This window comes from Cyprinus carpio, chromosome A24 (genome assembly GCF_018340385.1).
Source record: "Cyprinus carpio isolate SPL01 chromosome A24, ASM1834038v1, whole genome shotgun sequence".
NCBI classification, from domain to species: domain Eukaryota; kingdom Metazoa; phylum Chordata; class Actinopteri; order Cypriniformes; family Cyprinidae; genus Cyprinus; species Cyprinus carpio.
Genome location: NC_056595.1, coordinates 14,841,877 through 14,867,690, shown reverse-complemented (window position 1 = coordinate 14,867,690; position 25,814 = coordinate 14,841,877). Strand labels below are relative to the sequence as shown.

At 34.9% G+C, this 25,814-nt stretch overlaps 1 protein-coding gene across 1 annotated transcript in view; it reads left to right on the top strand.

Moving 5' to 3' along the window:
* The window catches only part of LOC109045414 (mitogen-activated protein kinase kinase kinase 3-like), a 54,032-nt gene that overhangs the window by 24,346 nt on the left and 3,872 nt on the right, over positions 1-25,814 (top strand). The window contains exons 4-15 of the mRNA XM_042714304.1: positions 2,123-2,238; positions 5,957-5,994; positions 10,402-10,501; positions 11,676-11,792; positions 12,182-12,296; positions 13,997-14,130; positions 14,693-14,766; positions 17,487-17,548; positions 19,902-19,973; positions 21,894-22,058; positions 23,184-23,332; positions 23,416-23,547. Coding sequence (XP_042570238.1) covers positions 2,123-2,238; positions 5,957-5,994; positions 10,402-10,501; positions 11,676-11,792; positions 12,182-12,296; positions 13,997-14,130; positions 14,693-14,766; positions 17,487-17,548; positions 19,902-19,973; positions 21,894-22,058; positions 23,184-23,332; positions 23,416-23,547 — 1,274 coding nt within the window. The remainder of the gene's footprint in view (positions 1-2,122; positions 2,239-5,956; positions 5,995-10,401; positions 10,502-11,675; positions 11,793-12,181; positions 12,297-13,996; positions 14,131-14,692; positions 14,767-17,486; positions 17,549-19,901; positions 19,974-21,893; positions 22,059-23,183; positions 23,333-23,415; positions 23,548-25,814) is intronic.

The following is a 25,814-nucleotide window of genomic DNA, read 5'->3' as shown; positions in this document are numbered from 1 at the left end:
CTGTTTCAGTTGGAAATGTTTGTGTTTAAGTTTAGACAAGCTAATTTTGGATCAGTTGTTCATCATAGTGATTGTAAAAGCAGATCTGTATATTTTGTAAATGCACTACCAGTCCTGGCACTCTTCTGTACCAAGATCAATTACTATGGTTAAGAATGACATGATGTCCATTGAGTAAGCCAAGGACGATAATTGTATTGTATTATGAATGCAAACAGACTTACCAAATTTAAAAATGACTCAGAAATGACTTCATCTCTACGAATTGTGGATAAATAGAGCAAATAAATTGGCACCTAGGCACCTGATATTAACAAGAGCTGTCTTCTCTTTTCCACTATCTCCTCTCCATGAGAGCAGAGGTGAATGACCTTCCACTCAGACTGTAATTACGAGACACGCTTAATTGGCCCCATTTAATGTCTGACACGCTCATTTGCATGATTGCTCCACATTCCCCTTTCGATGGTGGCTGAGTATGTGGACTATTTTAATGTTTCACAGGCTGCCGCTGGTGTTCATATTCTTGTGTTTTTCTTGCACAGAGATTGCTGCAGTCGTTCTTAATGTGATCCGGTTAAGAATTCAAGACACACATGAGCCGCTCCAATACATTCTTTGCAAAAACCTTCCCGTGTCCTTTTGATAAAGCATTGAGGCTTTTATCCAACATACTGTAATAAAAGTTTCCCGTTAATTGTTGGGTAAAAATGAAAACCTATTTGCTTTCGCTTTGCAAAGGGCATGTTAAAACAAAAACACTTTTGTTTTACTAATTTCTTGGTTGAGTCAGGGCTTAGTTTTTTTTTTTAGTTGACTGGCTCTTTGAAGCTCAGACTTGCTTTAATACTTATCTTGTTTAATGTATGTTGCATTATTAAAATGCTCTCTCACACTAACGCTGCGCTTGTCATGTAAAGTGTTTAATGCACCAAAACAGAGCAAGCCCATAAATGGGACCAAACCCCCCTCTCTCTCTCTCTCTCTCTCTCTCTCTCTCTCTCTCTCTCTCTCTGTGGCCTGTTAGTTTACATCCTTGATCACACTATAGAAAGAGGAGCACATCAGCACTATTATGGAAATATGTCTGGCATGTGTCTGCATCTGTATCTGCAGTGATGAAAAATAGATCTAATAAGGAAACAGTGGGCCGGTTTGTATACCGCACGGTATGTGACAGTGTGAGAACATCGAGTGCTGTGAATGACATCTTGGTATTCAAATGAATTGAGAGATATGAATAGGATAGAGATCCAAACAGGATCTTTCTATTATAGTAGCTCTAAACACAAGAGTTGCTTGAGATGAGTGTGTGAAAGACACTACATTTGCACTTGGCTCTAAAATAGATGATGATATCAACTCAACTCTAAGTGAATCTAATCAAGCGACAGTCTATTTAAATCATATTTTAGTGCTGTTTTGTAGGGCAAGCATCAATATTTTTGCTCATACTTAGTGATTTGAACGAACTGCGTGACTTATGGTTTTCATGATAAAACTGGCAAAAAATTTCTTAGACTTACAGTACATTTAAGGAACCGATGATGATGGGCTGTTTTGACATTGCACAGTAAGCAAACAACTAGAACAGCGTTGAACCATTGAAAAAAACACCATAATGCTAAAGAAACACCTACAACACCCTAGCAACTGCATACCAATGTGCTAAAAAACCCCAGAATACCACAGAAACTGCATAGAATTGTGCTAAAAGCCACCCTTGAACACCTTAAAACTGCACAGCAATAAGCTAAAAGAACACCCAGAATAGCTTAGCATCACACATACACACACATAAATAAATAAATAAATATATATATATATATATATATATTCCAAAAGAACACCTTATAAATTTATATCAACATCCTGACATCCACCGACAACACCCTATAGGTTTGTGGCAGTGAGTTTTGCACGGGTAAATGCCACTCGCATTTTCTTTATAATATGTCAGTTTCTGGGTTGGTGATGCTGCTGTAACAAATAAATGGGAAAAGTGAATGTTTTGGTTTAATTTTCTTCATATCAGGTCGTTTAAGTTGACAGTCATACCGCTGCTTCAGTATCTCTGAAGATCCAGTCACAGCACAGCATAAACTTGTTTTTTTTCTTCCAGATGATGAAGAGGCGCTCACCTCCATAATGAAGGACCTGGCAGCTTTACGCTTCTGTTACCAGTTTAAGAGCAACAACAGCAACAAGCCCAAGAGCAGAACCCCGTCCTATAGACAGGTAATTACCCACAGTGCACCACTCAGCAGCAGCTAGGCATGTGCAAAGCTGTGTTTTCAAAAGCAGTTGGTCAGAAGGTTGTCTGAACGATCCAACGACTAATCAGTCTTAAAGTAACCTGAATAATTTTGTTGAAGTACAAAACACACTGTTTCTAAAAGTGGAATTATTGTTAAATTAACTTTAGGAATACAACTGCGCAAGACACTCAACAAAACATCAGGGTTGTGAGGCATGTCCATTCATTCATCCATTTATAAATGTTATATTAATGAACTGCAAAGCTAAACAAACAAATAAACTATTGCTATAATTATAATATTACAAACGGGATTGTTACAGTAAACTAAATCTGAAACTAAAAAGAAAACCATTAAAAACATTTTCCTTACTTGAAATGAAATAAACATTAACTGAAATAAAAATCTTTCAATTCAAAAGAAATGTCAGTTTCTTTTATTGTTTTATTTATTTTATTTTATGAAAATGAACTGCAGGCGATTAATATTAATAGAATAAAGTTATAAAATATTATATTTATTTATTTATGTTTTATTAATGTTTTTATTGCCGATTGCTTGATTTATTTCTGTATTTACTTATTTATAATAATGAACTGCAAAATAGAAATTCAGTGAAACAACAATGTGAAACCTTTCAATAGCACTAGTTCACTAGAGTTTTGAGGTAACCTTCAACCTGACCTGATAGAATCCCAGCCAGAGTTACATTGTTAGAGATACATTTTTAAACAGGATACAGCTGAGAGAGGCACTACTGTTAACGTTTAACATCCGCTCCGTGTGTACTGTACAGCATAAAACACCAGTATCCTTGTAGTTTTCTTTCATTGCCTGAATTCTCACTACAATGATGTCACTCCACACCGGACGCCAGTCAGACCCAAACACAAACACACACAATGCACTCTGTACACACACACACACACACACACACATACACACTCTTTTTGTTTCCGTCTAACTCGCTCTTGGTTGCTCTTTCTCACACTTTCACCTCTAATTTTGTTCTCACATACACCAAATGCCAGAAGCAACTTTCCCAACTAACCACATAGGGCTGGGCAGTATGACAGTATATTAATAGGTATAAATTGTCAGCCATAACAGATTTTTTAATTCTGTGTATACATGAGGCTGAGATGTGAGACTGAGATTATTTGTCAAAGACAAATTTCGGTCATACCGACACCCCTATAACCAAATGTCATTGTAGTAACACAACAACTGTCCAAAAAAAAAAAATAAAAAAAAAATCAGGTACTCACAGGGAGTTTGACAGATTAAAACATGCATTATGAAATACATTTTCCATCATGCTGTATTTGTATCTGTCAGTAAAATATTGTAATGCTTGGTACTTTAATGTGACATTGATATGACAAAAAACTTTGCGAGAGCTCTTTCCGATTTACCAAGCATTTTTTTTTTTTAATTTTATTCTGCTCTTGCAATGTGAAAAAGAGCCAGTGAATTACTCCCAGTAGACAACACAGGTAAACCTTTTGTTTCTCTGCTTACGCTCATCTTTCTTTTGATCTGTTTTTGTTGGGATGCTCTAAACGTTTTTATAATAATTTTTAGCATCACTTTTACCATCTTACTGTGGGAAAGTCCTAAAGGAAATGCAGTAGACCAGGTTTTGCGGAAAGCATTTTGAATATGTAAATGTTTGTTTGTTTTTTTCAGTAAGTGACGGTAAGTTTTTTTTTTTTTTAATGCAGCCGTTGACCTAACATGATGACACTTATATTGTCAATAAAATTTTCACTTTTAACAAATTTTTAATAAACAAATAATTTTGAAAAGTTTAAAATAAATTTTGGATGTCAATATTTTTCTTTTGTGTTTTAAGAATTTATTAAAAGATTTTCAAATAATTATAATGTAGGTTGCATCAAAGAATCCTGAAAAAGTATTGCAAGTTCCACAAAATATATTATATATATTTATATATATATATATATATATATATATATATATATATATATATATATATATATATATATATATATATATATATATATATATATATACATATATATATACATATATATATATATATATATATATATGGTATATATACATATATATATATATATATATATATATATGAATATATATATATATATATATATATATATATATATATTTTTATTTATTTCTGAAGGATCATGTGACACTGAAGACTGGAGTAATGATACTGAAAATTCAGTTTTTTATCACAGAAATAAATTAAAAAAAAAAATTATATTAAAATTGAAAAAAATTATTTTAAATTGCAATAATTCTTAACATTACTGTTTTGTCTGTATTTCTGATCAAATAAATGCAGCCATGATGAGCAGAAGAGACTTCTTTTAAAAAAAACATTACAAATCTTACTGATCCCAAACTTTTGAACAGCAGTGTATAAATACACACACAAACATGTATATATTTAAGAAATAAATGTAATATTTATATTTATATATAATATAAATCATATATAATTATGAATATATACACGTAAATATTTCTAACATTTTAACTAAAGAATTTTCATATCAGTGCATCCATAATTTTCTTCGTATGTGCTCATTTGGTGCATACAGTGATTTATGATTTATAAGTGTTTGGCTTACATGTTGTGCAATTGGGATGATTGTAACTCTCTAACTTATTGTATTACATTCAACATTATGATTTACTCATGAACAAACTCACTCTACAAGATACCACTTACATCAGGTATAAACTCATTGTGAAAAATATTTGATCATTCCAAGGTTTACAAAATATTTGATGATATACAAGGTTTCACCCTGACCACCCACTCGAGAGGAGAACCCTCTTCCTGTTACTATGTACATGCCACACATGCTTTCAGATCTGCTGAACTGTAGATGTAGGACTGGACAAACTGAACTGTGTGAAGATTTCACTACACTGATGTCAGATCTACAGAAAGAAAGCAATGTGGGTGTACTTTAGATGTGTACTTCAGGACACAGGAAGATATATTTATTAAGTGTCACAGCTTGTGGTTTTTGAATGCAAAGCAAGTGCAGATTAAGACATGTATTTGTAGTTAGTAGTCCAAGACTGAATGTGAGAATACATTTAATGTAATATACGGCTAGTTTGTAGTATTTGCTAAATGACATAGCGTGCAAAAACGTAGATGTAAGCTTTAAAAAGCTATGAAGGTGTATTTTTTTAATATTTTTATTAAAATAATATATAAATGTAATAATATAATGTAATTTCAAAATGAATTTGTTCTTCATATTTTCATACGTTTCAGTTTAATACAAGTGTATTTGCTTAATTTTTATTGAATTAAAAAATAAATAAATAATATATAATATACAATATTTTTCTTTGATTTTTGTTAAATGTTTTAATTTTGGTGGTTCAAAATGAATACAAATGTATTTTGTATTATTAATGCAAATGTTTATTGCATTATTTCTAATAAAAATATATAATTTTTTTATGCTATTATTTTGCTGGTTTAATACAAAGAATATAAGTACTGAAGAAGAAAAACAACTTTAAGCAACCAAATAAAACTATCACATTGAGATAAACGTTTTTTTTTTTTTTTTATGACTGATTTTACTCATAGTTTGCACAGAAGAGCAGATTATCAGAATAAATTTTTGTATTTGATCCACTGAATGAATTCGTTTCATTTTGTTGTTTTCTTCTCTCAGGATTTACGGGTGAAGCTGGAGCATGAGCGAGAGAAACGGTGAGTCAGAACGTTCTTATTATTTCTGCAGCACTCTGTCCCGTCCCTGATCTCCTTCCTCTCGTCTTATCCCAGCTCTCGTTACACCATTTCTAAGATCTCTCGGTATGGGGAAGAATAGAAAATATGCCAAGCTGCCCAAAAGAACCGGAACGTTCCTAAAAAAGTATTTTGACATTTAGATGCGGCGTTTCACCCTCACTCTGGTACAGTTTGGCAGACGCAGGCAGAGGAAAGAGGAGGTGAAGCCAAGTGTTTAAGCTCAATGGCACACCCAGTGTTAATTTTCAGTGTCCTGTAGGTCATTCATACACCCACACACAGAACATGTCATTTTTTCCCAGCTCAGGACTGCCAAATGGCAACATGTGGATCTTTGCAAAGTATATCCATATGTGTTTTTGCAAACCTAACGTCTTACTAATGTACTCATAAAAAGCTGGTATTTTCCCTCATATCAAGCCAGTTTCTGCATAGGAAGAATCTATGATATTGACAAAGTTTTGTTTACAGGAAGAAAGTGAATTAACGTTATTGTCAATCAGTACCAAAAAGCACTGATGCGTCCTGAGAGAAGTCACACTTTGGTCTTAAAGATCCCCAGAGGTCCGCCATCTGTGTGAAATGCCTCAGTGGGTTATGTCACAGGACGCATTTGAGGTGATAGGCAGCCGAGTGTGCTGCTTTCACAGCTTTAATTGGCTGCTGTTGCACATAATCTTTGTGTTTAACTCTCTTCTGTTCTGCCTCGGCTTTAAGCAGAGATGTATGAAGAAGACTAGTGCACTAGTGGATAAATCATTGAAAGGAGAAAACCGCATCCCACCTTCAATCAGAATAACCATTCACCTTCATGTCACGTCATTTTACTCTAGAAAAAAAATAAAAAATTCCAAGGACACCCAAATATATTAAATATAAAGGCAGTTACATATTTTCATGTGTATAGACACATTCATACTCATTATAGAAACACATTTTTGACTTTGTAATTGTATTGTATTGACTTATTATTAAGCAAATGGTTAAAATATTAACTGGAGAATATTTATTTTGAAAGAGTTTAAATAAGGAATTAGCATGCAAAGTTTTCTCCACTTATTATTAGAATATTATAAAAACATTTTATGTTCAATTCAAATTTATTTGTATAGTATTTTTCACAATAAATATCATTCCAAACTCGCAAGAAGAGCTAAACGCTTACAAATACATTCTGGTTGCTTTTTTATACAAAGCAATTCGGTTACAAGGTTTATTTTCTCTCTGTCTCAAGTTTCCCGTAACCCCCCAGCATCCCCTCATGGCCCCCCTGACTTGCTTTAAATGGACTTTGTTTTTAAGGAAGCTTAACATCTTGGCATTTCCTTAACTGGCTAGGACTCTGTATATATTCCTTCTCTTCTGCACAGTATTTCTTCACTAAGAGCAAAACATTAAAATGAGGGACAAATTAGTATTAAGATCTGTCTGTATATTATTGTTTGAGTAAACAATATCAGTGAATCTTAAGAAACCAGCCTGGCCAGATGGTGGTACTTCCATCCACTCTCATGAATATGCAAAACAGTTTTTTCCACTATCCAAATTGCACTATGCACTGGTTTATATACATGCAGCTTAAAATAAATCAGGTTTTTAATAAGAAGGTACACTACCATTCAAAAGTTTGAGTCTGAAAGATTTTTTTAAATTGATACTTTTATAAAAGATAGATGCATACAAATGATCAAAAGTAAAGATTTTGCATTGTTACAAAAGATATCCATTTCAAATAAATGCTGTTCTTTTGAACTTTTTGAAAGAATTCTGATAAAAATCACTGTTTCCAGAAATATTTATAGAATATTAAGCAACACAACTGTTTTCTACATTGATTGAGGTTTCTTCAGCATCAAATTAGCATATTCAATGATTTCGATGTGACACTGGAGTAATGATGCTAAACTTTCAGCTTTGCCATCACAGGAGTAAATTACATTTTAAAATACATTCAAATAGAAATCAGTTATTTTGTGATACAATACAATAATACAATATTACTGTTTTTAGGACCCCAGCCTTTTGAGTGTACAGCTAGTGTACAGCAAAATCTATTCGACTATATATTTCCACAAAAACATAGTAATATCACTGTGCTGTCAGTGCCCTTAATGTTGTTTTCATTGCATTACATCAGAAAGTTGTAAAATGTAACTTGCATTGAACTTGTTTGCGTATATCTCCATATCTCACAACACACATTATAAATCAACACACTTGCGCCTACAGTAATAAAAAACTCATCAGAACAGGCATTAGTTAACAGACCAGCCTAGTTGGACACACTCAAAACTGCCTTCCTCTGGCAGCGACTGCAACATCGAGACAGGAAGGAGGAGATCCCCGCGTGTCATGCCAAGCGCGGAGAGACGCGGCCAAACCGAGGAGCTTATCTGTGCGTACTGAGGAAGGAAAATCAACTCGTACTCTACATCCTGCATTTCTCCAGTCTTCCACTATGATTTTTTTCCATCACTATCTCCCTCATCGGCCAGTGTAAACAGAGCTATCGCTCAAAACCCAACAAGCAGCTTCATCTACAGAAAATCTGACTGTTAAACAACATACAGCTGATCTCAAATCAGCATAAGAGCTTGATTTCACCCATGATGGATGTCCCTAGTTGTCCTTATTTAAACTTCTTTAGATGAGAACCAAACAGCTGTCATTAAGTTGGAGATACAAAAACCACTAATTGCTAAAGTCAAAATTTGTTTGTTAAAGTTAAAGATAACAGCTCTTTAGAAGTAGAAGATATGTAATGCTGTGTATGTGTATGTGCATGCCAAAATTGGCCAAAGCTTAAGAGGAAATGGGATTTTTTTTTTTGTTTGTTTTTTTTAAGAAATTAAAAACATTTATTTAACAAGGATGCATTAAATTGACCAAAAATGACAATAAAGATGAGAAGATTACAAATACAAAAAAACATCCATCCCAAAAAAACACTATTCATCAAAGAATCCTGAAAAAAAAAATCAAAATGGAAAGAAAAAAATACAATGTTTTCAACATTGTTGCATAATCGAAGAATAAAAAATTATTCTTAATCAGCAAATCAGCATATTCAAATAATTTCTGAATGATGATTTGTATTTTTGAAAACTTAAGATATTAAGGTAACACTTTATAATAAGTTTCCACTTGTTAACATTAGTTTACGACATTAATTACATAAGTTAATGAAAAAAGAATTATTAATTTTAGTTAATGTTTATTAAAATATTTACTAATACATTATTCAAATCAAAAGTTTTATCTGTTAGTATTATTTAATGGATCTGGGCTATGAACTAACAATGAACAGTTGTATTTTTATTAATTAAAGTGTTTAATTAAAGCAATGATGAATAAATACTGTAACACGTGCATTGCTCATTGTTCCTTAGTGTTAGTTAATGCATTAACTAATGTAAACTAATGGGACTTTACTGTAAAGTTTTACCAAAATTGATACTTTTATGTAAAACTTATTATACTTTTTTATAATACTTTATATTAAACTGATCAAAAGTCACAGAAACATTGTCAAAAAAGATTTCAATGTCAAATAAATGCTGTTTTTTTCTATTCTTGTACAGTAGACTTTCATACCAAAAAAGTCACAAGTTGTTTATTTAAGATAATGCTTCTTCAAAAGTAATAGATATGAAGTGCTGTGTGTGTGTGTGGCAAATTTGGCCAGTGTGCTAAACTTTGGAGGAGGAGGGGAAAACATGCTTCCTGCTACTTCCAGCGCTGCTCCGCTTTTTTCCTCTTTCCTCTCAGGAAGCGCTCCATCTGCCTTTGTGCGCGTTGTGATGTGGGCCCCGGTGTTGAAACAGTGGTCCGCTCCACTTGATTAGACCAAACACACACTCATGCACACTCAAACTCATCATGCTTGCCTTGCATTAACATCATGCATACACACAAACCAATTTGCACTCTCAGTTCCTTTTTCTCTCGCCCCACACATTGACACACACTCTAAACATAGGCATGCTTGTTAAAAAAGCACAGACAGTTTGTAGTCTGTCCTATGAGTGAATACACCATAAATGGCTGTACAAGTATGGACTCACACACATCAGCGGTGATGCTTTTCATTATGCTGATGCTGATTTATGATTCTGCAGTGTTAGATTTCTTTCCACCCATGTTTTATTGACCTGTACTTCATCACCTCTGTTGCTATGGCAATGACCCCCAATCTAAGGATGTGACCCACGATTGGAATGATGCCTTCATGCATTCCACAGTGCCATGTTTACATATTGTTTACGTATGGACAGCAAAACTAAATGACAGGAATGTCCGTTGTACTTCTTGCAGGTATCTTAAAGTTATTTTGTTTTGACCAGACTTTTTCTTCTCTTGCTTTAGAATTATTCCATTCCAAAGGCCGCTGAAGTTCAAGGATCTGCTTCAGAAGGTGACAGAGGCCTTCGGCCAGCAAATGGACCTATACTACACTGATAAAGAGGTGGTGCATTGATCCTAGTAACTTATTGTCATTTTTTTGTAGTGATAAGGCAATATATATTAGCCAGGACAATTAATCGTCCCATATTTAGCCATTTTGGCATTATCTGCATTTGTAATAACTGTGCCTGTTGGTCTTGTTAACAAAAATAGTAGTTTGTTTCACTTCCGAAATTCACTCAGTGAATAATACAGTTACTTTTCCAATTTTCAGATGTCTGTTTAGTGCATTTTTACAGATATAAGATATAAAAATTACATTGATTTTAAAAACTATAACTATAATTTAATTTTATTATATTCAATTTGAGTATGACAAATTGACAATGCATGATGTATAATGAAGAAATCTTTCATTAAAGCAAAAGTGGGATGTATCAAATACCAAAATAATGTAAATTAAACTTCAAATTTGGCTTTTCAATCAGATTGTTACTCTTTTCATATACACTGCTGTTCAAAAGTTGGTCAGTAAGATTTTTTTTATTTATAAATATATATATTTTTGAAAGAAATTAATACTTTTTCATCTAGAATGCATTAAATTGATCAAAAGTGAGAGTAAGAACATTGATAATTTTACAAAAAAAAAAAAAATTATTTTTAACTTTTAAAATTATTTTTGAGCTTTCTGTTCATCAAAGAATCCATAAAAATGTATCAGACTTTCCACAAAAATATTAAGCAGCACAACTGTGCACAACATTGATAATATGAAATATTTCTTCAACACCAAATCAGCATATTAGAACGATTTCTGAAAAAATCATGTGACACTGAAAACTGGAAATAAATTACATTAAAAAATTAAAATGGGAAACCGGTAATTCAAATCGCAATAATATTTCACAATATTACCATTTTAATATTAATATCATAAAAAAATCCTGTTGACCCCAAACCTTCGAATGGCAGTGTAATGAAAATGACTGAGTTAAATTATAAAAGAATGCAAAATGGAAAAGGTCTCAGATTTTTGCACCCCAGTGTATATCAATTTTATACTTTCCACCTGACTTTTATCTCAGGATATTGGCTTTGACACTACATATCCATTACTCTTCAGTTACTTGCAATCGGATTAGCGTTTATACTTTGCATTAAGGATCTGTGCATTTCAATTATGTCTCCTTTTTTTAAACTCTGCATTTTATTAATAATCTGTCTGGTTTTAGATGTTGGTGGCTCTGAAGTGTCAGGAGGATTTGGACAGAGCAGTTCAGGGATTGAGCTCCAGCTCTGGAATGAACAACGTACTGAGAGTGATTCTGAAAACACCTCCCAACAACCACGTGAGTCCAAGCCAAAACAAAGCAAAGCGACCCAAACTAAACCCAAACCAAAGCCAAAAGCAAAACAACACCTAAACCCAAATGGAAACCCTAACCTTTACATGAACTAGTTCTCAGACCACAACCATACAACTACACATCCTTTACCTTTAAGACCTTTGTATTATAAAGGTAAAATTAAATTTACTATTAATATATATTTTGTTACATTACAATTAATTAGCAGTATTAATATTAATAATTAAGTTATAAATTATAATTTAATAGTCTTACATAATTTTGCCTCTGAAGTTGTTTTAAGGTTGTTTAGACATTTTTATTGGAAAACAAGCTACTGTATTTTTCCATGTTTAGCAGAATTCCTTATATATATATCCACCTCTCCACAGTTCCTTCAGGTGAGCGACCAAGACAAGCAGAGCGAGATGAGGTCATCCAAGTCCCTGGGAGATCTCAAAGCCTCGGTTCTCAAAGGCTCTGAACGAGTGCGCAAACACTCTACAGGTGCGTCACGCTGGCTCACACACACACCCCTAACACACACACAACAGTCAAAACGGCAGTATATAATGGCTTTATCGTATGCTTTGTTTGCACTTTCTCCATCAGGACTGGAGAATGGTTTTAAAGAGCTCAGTGACATCAGGGCTGTTAGAGAAAGCCTGGAAAATTTTGAATGGCAGAGGAGTGGATTAAAATCTGTGCGACTGCATTTACATAATATTTGGCTAGTTGGAATCGGTTAGCTTGAAATGCATATACCTAAATAATTGGTTTAATTGAACGCACATTCTGGAATATCATTGTGGGTGCTTGTTTACATGTCAGTCATGTAGAATCCTTTTCTCAGAGACGTTACATTAGTATTTTTGTACCTTTTTGTGGATTTAGTACTGTTTTCGCGTTCTAGACCAATTGCGGATACTGTTTTTTAAATGTCTACATCCTTCAGAATTTTTAGTCAGTATGTAAATGCAGTCTGCTCGTTTCATCTTGTTGAATGCAAGTTCATGCAGGAAACTGATGACAGAAGTCATATTTGACTGATGTAGCTTTTAGGAGATCGTGAGGACTATCAAGGGGTATTTCTAATCTGATTCAGGCTCTGTCAGGAGCTGTTTTGTTAAGTCATTTCATTGTCAGTCTCAGATCGTAAAGACTAGTGGAACGAGTTTGTAGTGTTTAAAAAGGCATCTCTCAAGGCTTTTTGCTTTGTCAGCAGTAAAAGAGTGTGAATTTGCATGCATACACCCATTTGTCATGTCTCTTTTAACATACACATGCACAGCAGTGACACAAAACATTGTCTGCAGTTTCATACATACAGTAAGTGTTTTAAATCTGTCAGCATGGCATGGTTTTCATCAGGTGATATTAATTAGATATAGGTCTGATCAGGTCATTAACAGATTATTCAGTAGCCAATAACCAGTGAGAGAAGTGCAGTTCATAACATGAATATTATGCTAAACAAGAATATTCTCCAAATAGAGTGTGCATAGAGCAAAACATTTTTCCGAGATCGACACACTCTTTCTCACCATCTCACAGTTTTTTCAGAGTTTGGCACCGTCGCTTTGTTTTCACACCTGAGAATGAGACGGGAGAGAGGAGATAGCTCGCTTCCTGTTGCATACTGAATGATGGAGGTTGTAGGTTTTTGCTGGCTGAATGTCAAGGATATATTTTTACAGATTTCAGTATGTCAGCGCAGTCAGCATTTGTCATCATAATGGGGTGAAGGAGAAAAACTTGTGCACTGGCTACATGCATAGTATGTTTCGTATGATGTTGTGCAGTTGTTTAATAAAAATAGCATTTAAAGAGGCAATGTCATGAAAAACTGGATGCTTTTTTTAAATACAAAAATGGTCACAGGAATAAATCACATTTACAAAAGAAAACGTTTAGTCAGATATTTAACATTATTCCTGTTTTTACTATACTTCCAATCAAATAAGTACAGCTTACTCCTCTCTCTGTATACATCCTCCATCATCTCGGTTTTGCCTCTTCCTCTCACATTCTGCTCACACGTACCTGTCAGTCACACCACGCTTCCATCCCAGTCGTTATTCATTTCAGTCTGCTCAAATTTTGTTTCTGGCATCCTGCACTCTGTTATTAGTTGCTGTGGAAGTATTACTATTCCAGACTTGAGACTGCGTGATGTGTCATGCTAACCTCACTCCGTCTGTCTGCAGGATCTCTGAACACGGGCCGCACCTCACCCCCTCCAGGCAGCGTACCAGAAGAACAACAGCAGATCGCTCGGCAGGGGTCCTACACCAGCATCCACAGTGAAGGAGAGTTCATCCCAGAAATGCTCGACTCCAATGTAAGCGTTGGTTTGGAGCTGTAGATTACAGCTGTGATTAAAGTTACATCAAGACCTTTCACAATGTGCTTTCACACATACCCATTCTTTCTAAATAGACACTTTTAACACTTTAAGCAATGATTCACACTTATGCACAGCAGCCCTGAGTTATGAGTATTGTTAGCAATATTATTAACTTAAGTGTTTTGGCTATATTTATGCAATAAACAACCTTAAAATAACAATATTAACATTCTATACTATCTTGGCAAAGAAAATAATCACAATATCTAAAACTTAATAGCAATTAATAGTTTGGGTCCAATGAAAAAAAAACAATACTTATGATTTTTATGGTCTCTCATGTTCTTTTGCCCTGTACTTTGACTTGTATAAAGTGTACAAGATGTCACTGTTCTGTGTAACTGTGCACTTTATAACAGTCTGGGGTAAAGGAAGCTCGGACATATTATGGGCATTGGCTCATGGAAAAGTCTTGTAGAGGGCTAAGTTTAGATGCACAAACCATAATGAAAAATGTAATGCAATGAAATGATGTGATTTGTTTTTTTGTCTGTAGCTCATGGAGCCGTTCGGGAGTGCAAATGGGTCACTTTCTAGCAGCTGTCAGTCACTGGACCAAGCACTGGACAGGTGGGCCAAACACCTTTTTATGAACTCATGTGTATTAGGGATGTACACGACTACATTTTTAAAAAGGCCAGCCTACTAATTGGGGTTTAAAGAAGCCTGGTATTTACATTTAGCAGATGCTTTTATCCAAAGTGACTTACAAATGAGTAGACATCACAAGCAATTTATCATACAAAATCCAGCAATACTGGTAGTGATGCAATGGCTCGTTTCAAAAACAGTTAGATCGTGCACAGCAGAGTTGAATATTTATTAACTTGAAACATTTTAAAGCAATGCACAAACAATCTGTCTGTGAACGTATAGCAGTGTTAGGTTTATTATATATATATATATATTTTATTTTCAATTTAGATTTTATTTTTTGTTTTATTTTAATTTCAATTCCTTTTTTTTGATCTGTTTATTTTATTTGTATAAAAAATTTTTTTCTTATTTTAATTTTTTATTATTTTTTTTTTATTTTTTCATTTTTGAGTTTCTTTTTTGACTGCCAGTCAATGTTGTTATTGTTAAGTAAAACTATTAAAGATAATTATCTGAATCGTTAGTTAGTAATAAAAGATGAATATTTTTTACATTGATAACATCTTTGCTAGTTTCAACGATCTTCTACAGAAATTTCAGTTGGCACAATTTAACCCGTTATTTTGAAGTCCTGTATCCCCAAAAGATCATATTTTTGCATTATATAATATGAGCAATAATTGAAAAATTACAGAAAAGTGGACCAAAGATATAATAATAATTGATGAAATATGGGGGAAATGGAATCGGGTCGTCACAAAGGCCAACCGGGAAGCCCTTGATGTCACCATGGCGACAGTTTGCTTATCTAGACGCCTGGATTCCAGTGCTATCGCTCACCGCCTCTGCTCTGTTCAGAGAGAGTGAACGAATGAGAATGAAAGAGAGAAAGATGGAGAGAGAGTGGGTTGATCTCACCAATCTATTCTGCTTTGAGTTGCCTGTGTGTTATTGTTATAAAAAGAGTCAATCAATAATGCAGTCTGACAAAAAAATACACAGGGGAAAGAAAGAGTGAGAATGAAAGACAGGAAAGTGAAAAAAGAGAGAGGGAAAGAGAGAGGAAAACCATGCTACCTGCACGAGCCTTATCTGGCTTTTAGCCCTCAGAACAATGGCAGGAAACAAGTGCATGGAGATTTTTCCCCTCATACGGGTGTGTGTGTGTGCCCATTATCTGGGGTCTCGTCGATCCCCCCGCTCTGTACTGACGTCACCGTCAGACAGGGATAACAGGGTCGGCCAATAACAATCACTTTATGTCTCTCTGCGCATTAACTCATGACTTTTTTTGGTATTGCCGTTGCCCGTAAGAGTTCCAAAAATAGTTTTTTTCATAAACGGCTCCTGTCAACATTATAATCGTTTCTTATTACTTTTTTAATAAAACTAATTTATCCTAGTGGTTTTCTCTGTGAACGTAAGATGGTCTTATTTCCTGCAATATTGTATAAAAATATAATAAATTATAATAAAAAGTTGCTCCGCCTCTTAAATGACTTTATATTTCAGCTGACATTAAGTCCTTGTCATTTCTTTCTTGATGATTATCTGGTTTCACACCGAAATACATATTATTCAAAAGGAAAGGGTTGGAATTTGCTGATATATGTCGACTCTTGATTGGCAGAGTCTATCCAATATCACTGTTATTACAGCTCACTTTAAAAAAAAAACAAAAAAAAAAACGAACTGCCAAACCGCATAGAAAAGGCTGTGGTTTTGAAAATACCCACGTCCGTGTGGACAGGGCCTTAGTCATTTGTTTCCCTGGAAATTATGATTAACCTGTTTCTGAATCTGTTTTCTGCATAACCAGCTCAGGCATTACTGAGAACTTGAAAACATAAAAATGTACTTTTTAAGAAAAAAAAAAAATTGTAAGCTAAGCTATGCAAATGCAATTTAATTAAAATAAATATTAAGTGAAACGACATTAAAAAAAGTCACAAAGAAATTTGTGAGAGCAGATATACAAACATATAAAATTTCAATTATGATTAACTTCAGCCTGCAAATATGTGAAACTGTGATAATTTTTTCTGGATTCTTTTAATGAATAGAAAGTTCAAAATAACAGGATTTATTTGAAATATAATTTTTTTGTAACATTATAAATGTCTTTACTCTCACTTTTGATCAGTTGAATGCAGAATAAATGTATAAAAAAATTATAAAATCTTACTGACGCCAAACTTTTGAACTATAACATTTTTGATTCAAAACCAAAACCATAGAGCATATCCTGTTGCTAAAAATTTTATTGCCACCACATAAAAGCAAAAAGGCTTATAAAGTAAAAAATGTTAGCATTATTTGTTGCAGATGCCTCTTTTTTTTTTTCTTTTTTCCTTTTTTGAGTATTCTAGATGCTGGCCTACACGTCACTTTTTGGGGTCAGTGCATTGTACACGATTGAATGATGCGTAACGCTTTTGTTGCACTATTCAGAAATGTACAAAACTCTAAATGAATGGTCAGGCATTACTTTCTCGGGTCAGGTATCAGGTAAAGAAAATCTCAAGTCTCCATCCTCAGTGTAACCACAGGTGGCAGGCGGTCACATTGGCACTGTGCAGTGCAGGAATGTAGGCCAGGCAGACGGTGCGGCCCAATCTCAACGCTGCACACAAGGGAGTAACAAGCAAAAATAACCCATCATCTCTCCTTCTTCTCTCCTCGTGTTTCCACAGTCCGCCATTCTCCCAGAACAACCGGGACAACAATTACCTGAACCTCAACTATGAATACAAAGGTGAGGCTGACATGTGCAAGTGAATATGGATTTCTGTCAGAGCTGTGGGCTTATTATATTGGTCTCTGCTCCGTTATACAGCTGGTTCTCTATGACAGGGGCAAAGCTGCTTCCTTTGAGTTGTTGATTGTGGTCACTCTAGGTTGCTAATGGAGGGTCACGTCAAGTCAAGACTGTACATTTGCAATCCTGTTGAATGTGGCTGTGATTGTACCTCTGTTCCCAAACATAGTGAACTTCTTTGATGTTTACTGCCTAGATAAACAGCTGTCTTCTAAGGGAGCATATTAACAGAAATCGTGCCTCATTAGTGACTGATTTGGTGCCCTGTACAGAACCTCGTTTTTGAAGCACATGGGAGATTTGAGTTAAAATTGTAAAAATTGTAATTTCTGTCATTGATTTCCTTATTAAATGTATTATAATTTTATAGAATTTAGCGTATTTTAATTTGATTGATTTGTATTAATATTTTCTGTGTTCAATTTAAGTTATTTATAATATCAGTTTATACTTATGATTATAGCATTTTAATTAATTTATTTTTAATATTGTACTGTTTTATTATTTTTTCTTTATTTAATAGATTATATTTATATTTTTAAATTATAAAACATTTTACTTCGTCCCACTTTTTTGTTGAATTTTTTTTTATTTATTTCTTTTTGTCAGCTCATCACAGTGCATTCATTCTTCCTTGCGAAGGATTAAATTTTTTTTGGAATACAAATTTCGTTAAATATAATGTTGTTTAAAGTTATCTTATTAAGTTTGAAATAATTCAATTTTTTTATGTTTCTAAAAAAAATGTTTCTTTTGGCATTTATGCTGCATTTATTTGATCAGAATTACAGTGAAAATAGTAAAATTGTGAAATATTATTATAATGTAAAATGCTTTCATTACATTTATCTTGATTTAAGGACATTTAGATATTTATACTAGAAAATAAGACAAAAAATATTAAGAAATGTATTTATTTTTTTTCAGTCTGAAAAGTCTGCCTTCATAGGCAGTTCACTAGGTTTTTGGAACAGAGTTATAGACGTGTACCGATGGGGAGAGAATGAGATTTTCTCTCTCCTTTTTCCCTTTCATTCCTTTTTTTCTGCTGTGCTGAGAGATTGAAAGTTACTGGAGTGGTTAAACAAGGAGATTTTCTCTCATGTCCTTCCCTGGTTAGTATTCTCTGTCTCTCCTTTGCTCTGTCATTCTCGCTCTCTCCAGCTCTCATGCTCATGCCCAGCTCCCTCTCTGTTGTTTTTTCCTCTTGAGTGACGATCAAATAGAGCAGGCCTGCCTGATAATGAGACACACACACATGCACAAAAACACATTTCACGGAAACTTTACCTTTTACGCACAAACATCCCATACCCCAATATAATAAAAAAAAAAAAGAGCTCTATGATATTGACAACGTGCGTGTCTTTCCATTGAAGCCCAGGCACACACGTACATGCATTCAGATCACCAACACTGAGGATTTCTCCGTAGAGAGCAGGCCGTTTTTTCCCCCGTCTGGTCTTGTGAATAGATTTTTCCTCTCTGCGCTCTGCTTCTAAACAGAGCAAATCACTGGGTCTCCCTGGGAGACGGGCTGCAAACAGCACTTGGGGAGGCAGTCGACTCGCTCAACAGCTGCTTTTAATCGCATGCGGCATCAGAATGCAGCACTCGTGTTTTGAGCAAGCAGCCCTCTGAGCTAGTCAGGGTCACCTGCTTGTGTTTACACACAGTCACTTACTCTGTCCTGCTCATTCTGTCCCGTCTTGATCTTTGTGTCTCTCACTTTTCTTCTTTTTCTCAGTCTCTTTATTTAGAGGACAAATGGGTGAATCAGAATGCCTACATTATATTATTTGAGGAACATTGTTTTTTTTTTTTTGAGATCCATGCACATGTATTATTTTAAGTATTTCATTAAGATTTTGCCTTACAGTAATGCGAATTAGATATTTGCATTACAATAGACTATTAAGAATTGGACATTTCAGCCAAATTGTATCATTTTCATGTAGGCTCAGTCTCAGTTCTCGGCTCTGCAGTGCAGCAGACAGCTCAGTTGTTTATAATGGGAGTGTTCTAGTTTTGTCGCTTTGAATGAATGAAGTGCCCTGTGGTTAAGAGCTCCTCACAACAGCAGGCCCTGCTTATCTGATTTCATGAGGTTTCCCTCACAGTTTATTCAGTGACTGCACGTATAGAGTCAAGTATCTTAATATCAAATACTCTAAACAGTTTCATTATCAATATTTGCTGTTTTTGAATGAAAATAAAATGCTTGTTTGTCAACCATTGCTCATGTCAAGCATGCATCTAATCGGTCTGTATGTAACTGCTCCACCTGCAGGGCGTCAAGGGAAACACGGGACCTTCCCACGGCAGTTCCACATGTCCAGCCGCAGTAAAGACTACGGTGATGGTAAGCTGCGCTTTAGCATTATTATTATTAATTATTCTGAAATTATTTATGAACTTAAAGTTTTTTTATTTGAGACTTAAAGAGATACCCCACCCCAAAATGAAAATTTTGTCATTAATCACTTGCCCCCATGTTGTTCCAAACCTGTAAAAGCTCTGTTCGTGTTCGGAACACAATTTAAGATATTTTGGATGAAAACCGGGAGGACTGTGACTGTCCCATAGACTGCCAAGTAAATAGCAGTGTCAAGGTCCATAAAAGGTATGAAAGTCGTCTTCAGAATACTCCATCTGCCATCAGACGTGCAATCTGGGTTATATGAAGCGACAGGAACACTTTTTGTAAGCGAAGAAAACAAAAATAACGACTTTATTCAATTCCTTTGTCAACAGTCTCCTCTGTGTCTCTCCATATCACCGTATGCTGAGTATGCTCTTCTGTGTCATCCGCACCACAAGGTTTTCTTCCAAAATATCTTAAATTGTGTTCCGAAGACGAACAAAGCTTTTACGGGTTTGGAATGACATGGGGGTAAGTGATTAATGACAAAATTTTATTTTGGGGTGGAGTATCCCTTTAACTGTGAGCTTAAATATAAATTAAGTTGAATAAATAACCAAAGTTCATGATGCTGAAAATAGTTATTATTGTTTTGCCTATTATTTTTAAATAAATCATTGAATCCAATAATAATATTTTAAAATAAATAATATATTTAGTACATTTTTATTATTATTTATTATAATTTGGTATATTTTCCTCCAAAAAATCGTTTCTGAAAATGCAGTGAAAGTTAGTTGTTTCTGACTGGGCTTGGTGAATTTGTTCTAAACAAATGGTACGACAGATGTTTTGTTTCTCTTTCATAATTACACCATTATGTTTTCACAAAGTAACAATGCAAGTCTGCATGAAAACTGGTGTTAAGAGCAAAAACTTCAGGCTGGTTTTTGAAGCATCCCCTTAATTCTCAGAGTGCCTAATTAGTAAATTAATTCTTTGGTTAATATTTAGTGGATGATTTCTTATCCAAAGCAAATCACAATTCGCTATTTGCATGCAGCGTCCCTCTGGATTGTGTTAGCGTGGAGGGCATTGCTCAATGGCATAGAACAGGACTGTGTTCTTGCTGATTCTCCTACTTGGAATCAAACATGAATAAAAAAAATAAAAATAATCCATGCTGAAGAGACTAGAAGAAGTAGGATATAACATATTCCTTACATTACATGCAGTGCTGGAGGCAGATAAAGCTGTGTACATGGCCAGCATGATTTGAGTTTCTCTAAAACTCACGAAGTGTATTAAAGACCTAGTGTATGTGTGTTATTTGTGTTTCCCCTGATGAGGCACAGTGACTGTTGCACAACACTGTACTGAGAGGAGCTTCCTGCTTTGTGGAGAGGTTGATGGAGGAAGTGAGAGACAAAGGAAAAGAAGAGCGTGAGAGAGAAAATTAGGGAAAGCGAGGAAGAGGAATATAAAGATGTTTGGACATGTTGATTGCATGTGCCTTAAAGCATGAAGAGATGATTCAGAACGTTATGTACGCATTTGTTAGATGCTTTCACCAAAGCAGATTTGAGTGTTTTTAATAATGTATAGTAATGTATCATGTGTGTTCCCTGGGAGTCAAACCTATGACCTTGATGTTGTTGAATTTGAAAACCAACCTTGAACATATATATTGAAGGTGAGAAACCTGTAAATATCAAACAAATTTAAAATGGCAATTTCTGAAAATAATTGAAATGAATACAAATCTATACAGAACTTTTTAAAACAGCTTAGATATAACTTTTTAATACAACTTTTATAAACTCAGTATTTAAACTCAGAAACTGGAAAGTCTCCAAAAAGATCATGGAAGTTTATTAGTGTATTTTGTATCGTGTGTCTAAAATATATATTTGTATCTAGGTCGAAGGACCTTCCCTCGAAGCTTTATGCCTCAAGAGAACATGTTTCAGCTGGTCCCGTCCAGCCGTACACGCAGCTATAATGGAGAAAGCACCTTGCTGTACAGTGGAGATCTGCACTCCATCAGCTGGACTGAGAAAAACAGCCAATGCAACACTCCTAAATGTAAGCGCGCATGGATGCATACACATGAGGACACTTATGCAGACCATTAGAAAAGAAATCCACATAAAGCACATTTGCACAATTAGCTTCAGAACAGAAGGTTGTCTGGTTGTAGCGTAATCTTTACGAATATATTCTCAATGCACAAATAACAAAACTAATCTCTTTCAGTTAGCTTTAATCATAGAGATAGAAACTGTTATTATATACACATTGTTATTGTTTGATTTTTTTCCATACTTCCCGCCTCTGTTAGAGATTATGAATAAACCCGGCTCTGCATGGTCTGTGCTGTGCTCTTGTGTGTCTGAGCTCTGCAGTCTGCAAACAGGTTCTTTAATCAGCTCCATTTCCTCTGAGGAATCCAGGATGGGTGCCTGAGTTTGACTTATGAACATGGATGCTCGACGCTGCTGTCTGTCTGCGGGTTATTTTCTCCCAATGCCTCCATAAACTATTCAGATAGCTTACTGTCAAATATCATTATAGGAACACTAAGCTGATTAAAATGATCGTAAATGCTGACGCAAATGTGTCCTGCATATAATAACTAGGAAATGAGTCTGAGAGATGTGTAAATCTTGTCTGGTGAGTGGTATTTCTCAGACTTGGGCGTAGTTTAACTGCATCCAGACTTAGTTAATCTATCTATGATTAGATCCATACAGCATGTTTAAAGAACAACAGCAGAAATATTGAATGCATGGACAGATTGTATTATTATTATGTGTGTGGCTCATGAGCGTGATCAGCGAATCTGAAAGAGCCAGATTCAAATATTGCCAAACTCAAGACGTTGTATTAGCATACTAGGAAAAGAAAAACACACACCCTGAAGGATTTGCTTCAGTTTGACGCGGCCTTGATTTAAAGAAGTAATATTCAGGTGTTTAATATTTAGTCTTGAATAACTTGCAGCGACTGCCAACAGTTCACTGTCTGCCTCTCTGTTCATTTTAATCCTGGTTTATTGCCTGAGAGGGGAACGGTTGCAAATAAATCTGAAAGTGTAAATCTGTATACCATTCAGTTGTAAATACAGTTGCGGTTTGACTCTCAGTTTGCTGTCAGTGAGTCTGTGGTTTGCTGGTGAGGTTAATATGGTTTGTTTCTTCTTACCCTCAGCCCCAAGGGCTCCTGTAAACTGGCGTCGGGGAAAGCTGCTCGGTCGGGGAGCATTCGGCGAGGTCTACCTCTGCTACGATGTTGACACGGGACGTGAGCTGGCAGCCAAGCAGGTGCCCTTTGACCCTGACTCTCAGGAAACCAGCAAGGTAAGTATGAAGTGAATTTAAATGGCGACAGTGTTTTTGCACTTTAGAGATGCTCTGCTCACTTTTCTTGTCTCTCTCTGCAGGAAGTCAATGCACTGGAGTGTGAGATTCAGCTCTTAAAGAATCTGCGCCATGACCGTATAGTTCAGTACTACGGCTGCTTGCGTGATCCGGTGCAGAAAAAGCTGTCCATCTTTGTGGAATTCATGCCTGGGGTGTGTATACAGTTATGTTTGTGTTTGCACTGGGCTGATGCAGCTTATAGGAGGGATTTGGTGATGTTTACTTTTAGAATGATTCAGCCCCTCAGTGTCTATTATCTATTTTGTTATATTGAGTGTTTTGTTTGTGTAAGTTAATGTGAAATTCATGCATACCGTGGAATGAATAAAAAAAAGAAGTCTTTGGTTAAATTCACCAAACAACCACTTTTGCGTGGACTATTCTAGTACAAAAACAAGCATATTCACTGTCCATTGACAATCCAAAGTGACTCTTATGAACCGGTTCATTTTAGTGAATCAAAACAAATAGCCTGTACAGTGTAGCCCAATTCACGAACAGATGACTCTTATAAACTGGTTCTTTTTAGTGAATCAAAACATACAGCATGACCAGAGTAGTCTGATTCACAAACAAAAGACTTGTATGAAACAGATATTTTTAGAGAATCAAAACATACAGCACATCCTGTGACCCTAATTCAAGAACAAATTACTTGTATAAACTGTTTCATTTTGGTTAATCAAAACATACAGGAAGACAAGCGTATTTTGATTAATGAAAAATTGATTCTTATGAACCAGTTCCTTTTAAAGAGTCAGTACATACAGCAATTAATTAATAAATGACTTTTATCAACCGGTTCTTTTTAGTAAATCAAAATATACAGCACAGATAGTGTATCCTGTTTCACAGAAAAATTACTCTTATGAACTGGTTCTTGGTGTATCAGAACATACAGTGTCACCCTTTTATCCTGATTCTTGAGACAACTCTTATGAGCCGATTCTTGTAACGTAAAGTTGAGTTACCGGTTTGAATCAATTTGAAACACTTCTATATATAATTTACTGTATTACTAAATTGTTTTTCTTTCATATGTAAGCAAAATCAACAAATTATTCAATATCAAATCGAATTGAAATTGCAATCTAAACAAAACAAGAGCCGGTGGATCAGAATCAAATAGAATCAGGAAATGTGTATGTGTACCCTGCCTTATTTACTAGCGAACCAGGTGTTAAAAAACATAGATAGCATGTGTAAAATAAAAACAGCTGTCACTGGGCACATTCTGTGTGTCTCTTGTTAAACTTAATGAATCTACGCTTTCCAAATAATAAGCAAACCCACTCTTAAAATGTCACTGGCTCGCGAACATATCCAGTGTTCTTTGTCAGCACAACCGCACGGCTTTACGAGTTCATTTTCTCTGCAAATGGGTGTCTTAACGAGCATCAGACGTGGTCTGTCCCATCCGTCAGCTCGATTTTAATATGCATAGACTCGCGGTGTCTTAGTCACATATTGTCTGGTAAAGGGGAATGTTTCACCAAGGTCTCTGGCACAGATGCATCGCTGCTCAGAGCCAAAGCCACCAGCCTCTGCACGGCACTGCTGCGTCCTGATAAGAGCAGAGGTGAAGGGAACAGACAAAGAGAGAACGGGTTTGAATGAGTAGGATGTGGAATAGGGTTATGTGAGGTGAGAAATGTATTGCATAATAAGGGATCAGAAGATCGCTAGTGCATGTAGGAATGTATTACAGTAGGTTTACATATGCGGTACACATTGTTTCATTTTATTAACTTGAAAAGGACATTTTGATACTCCATAATACAAAATAATACTACTTAGAAGGAGCTATGCAAATTGCTAGGAAGGCATTGGGGTTTCTTTTATTGTAGTTTGTGTCACAGGGGTTTCACGATGTTGTCCTTGAGGAGACATTGTTTCTTCGGTGAGGGGTGTAAACAGGAAAGCTGAGGAAATATGAACTTTGTTTGAGCCAGGGTTTCAAAGAAACACAGTCACATGTGAGAAATGTTTGGCACTGTAATATGTTTTTCCAGAAAGTTAAAAAAAGTTCAGTGTTCTGACGAACTATATACTTCCAGCTCCACTTTTGTAAACACATCTGAGTGTGACTTCCTGACACACTGGTTTACAGGAAATAATAATTACTTTTTGAAATATATATATATATATATATATATATATATATATAGTGCTGTGAAAAGGTATATCCACTCTTCCAGATTTCCTTATTTAATTCATATCTACAGTGTAAACAAAAAACAATCACAAATTGTTTTGTTATTTTACACAGGATAGTATTATTATATAATTGTATTGTTAATATCATTTTATTTCTAATGAATCATGATTAAATATTACATTTTATATTTATTAAATTCCCTACGACGCTTAACATAATGTATATATGTATTTTCAAACAGAATGAATATTTTGAAAGTGA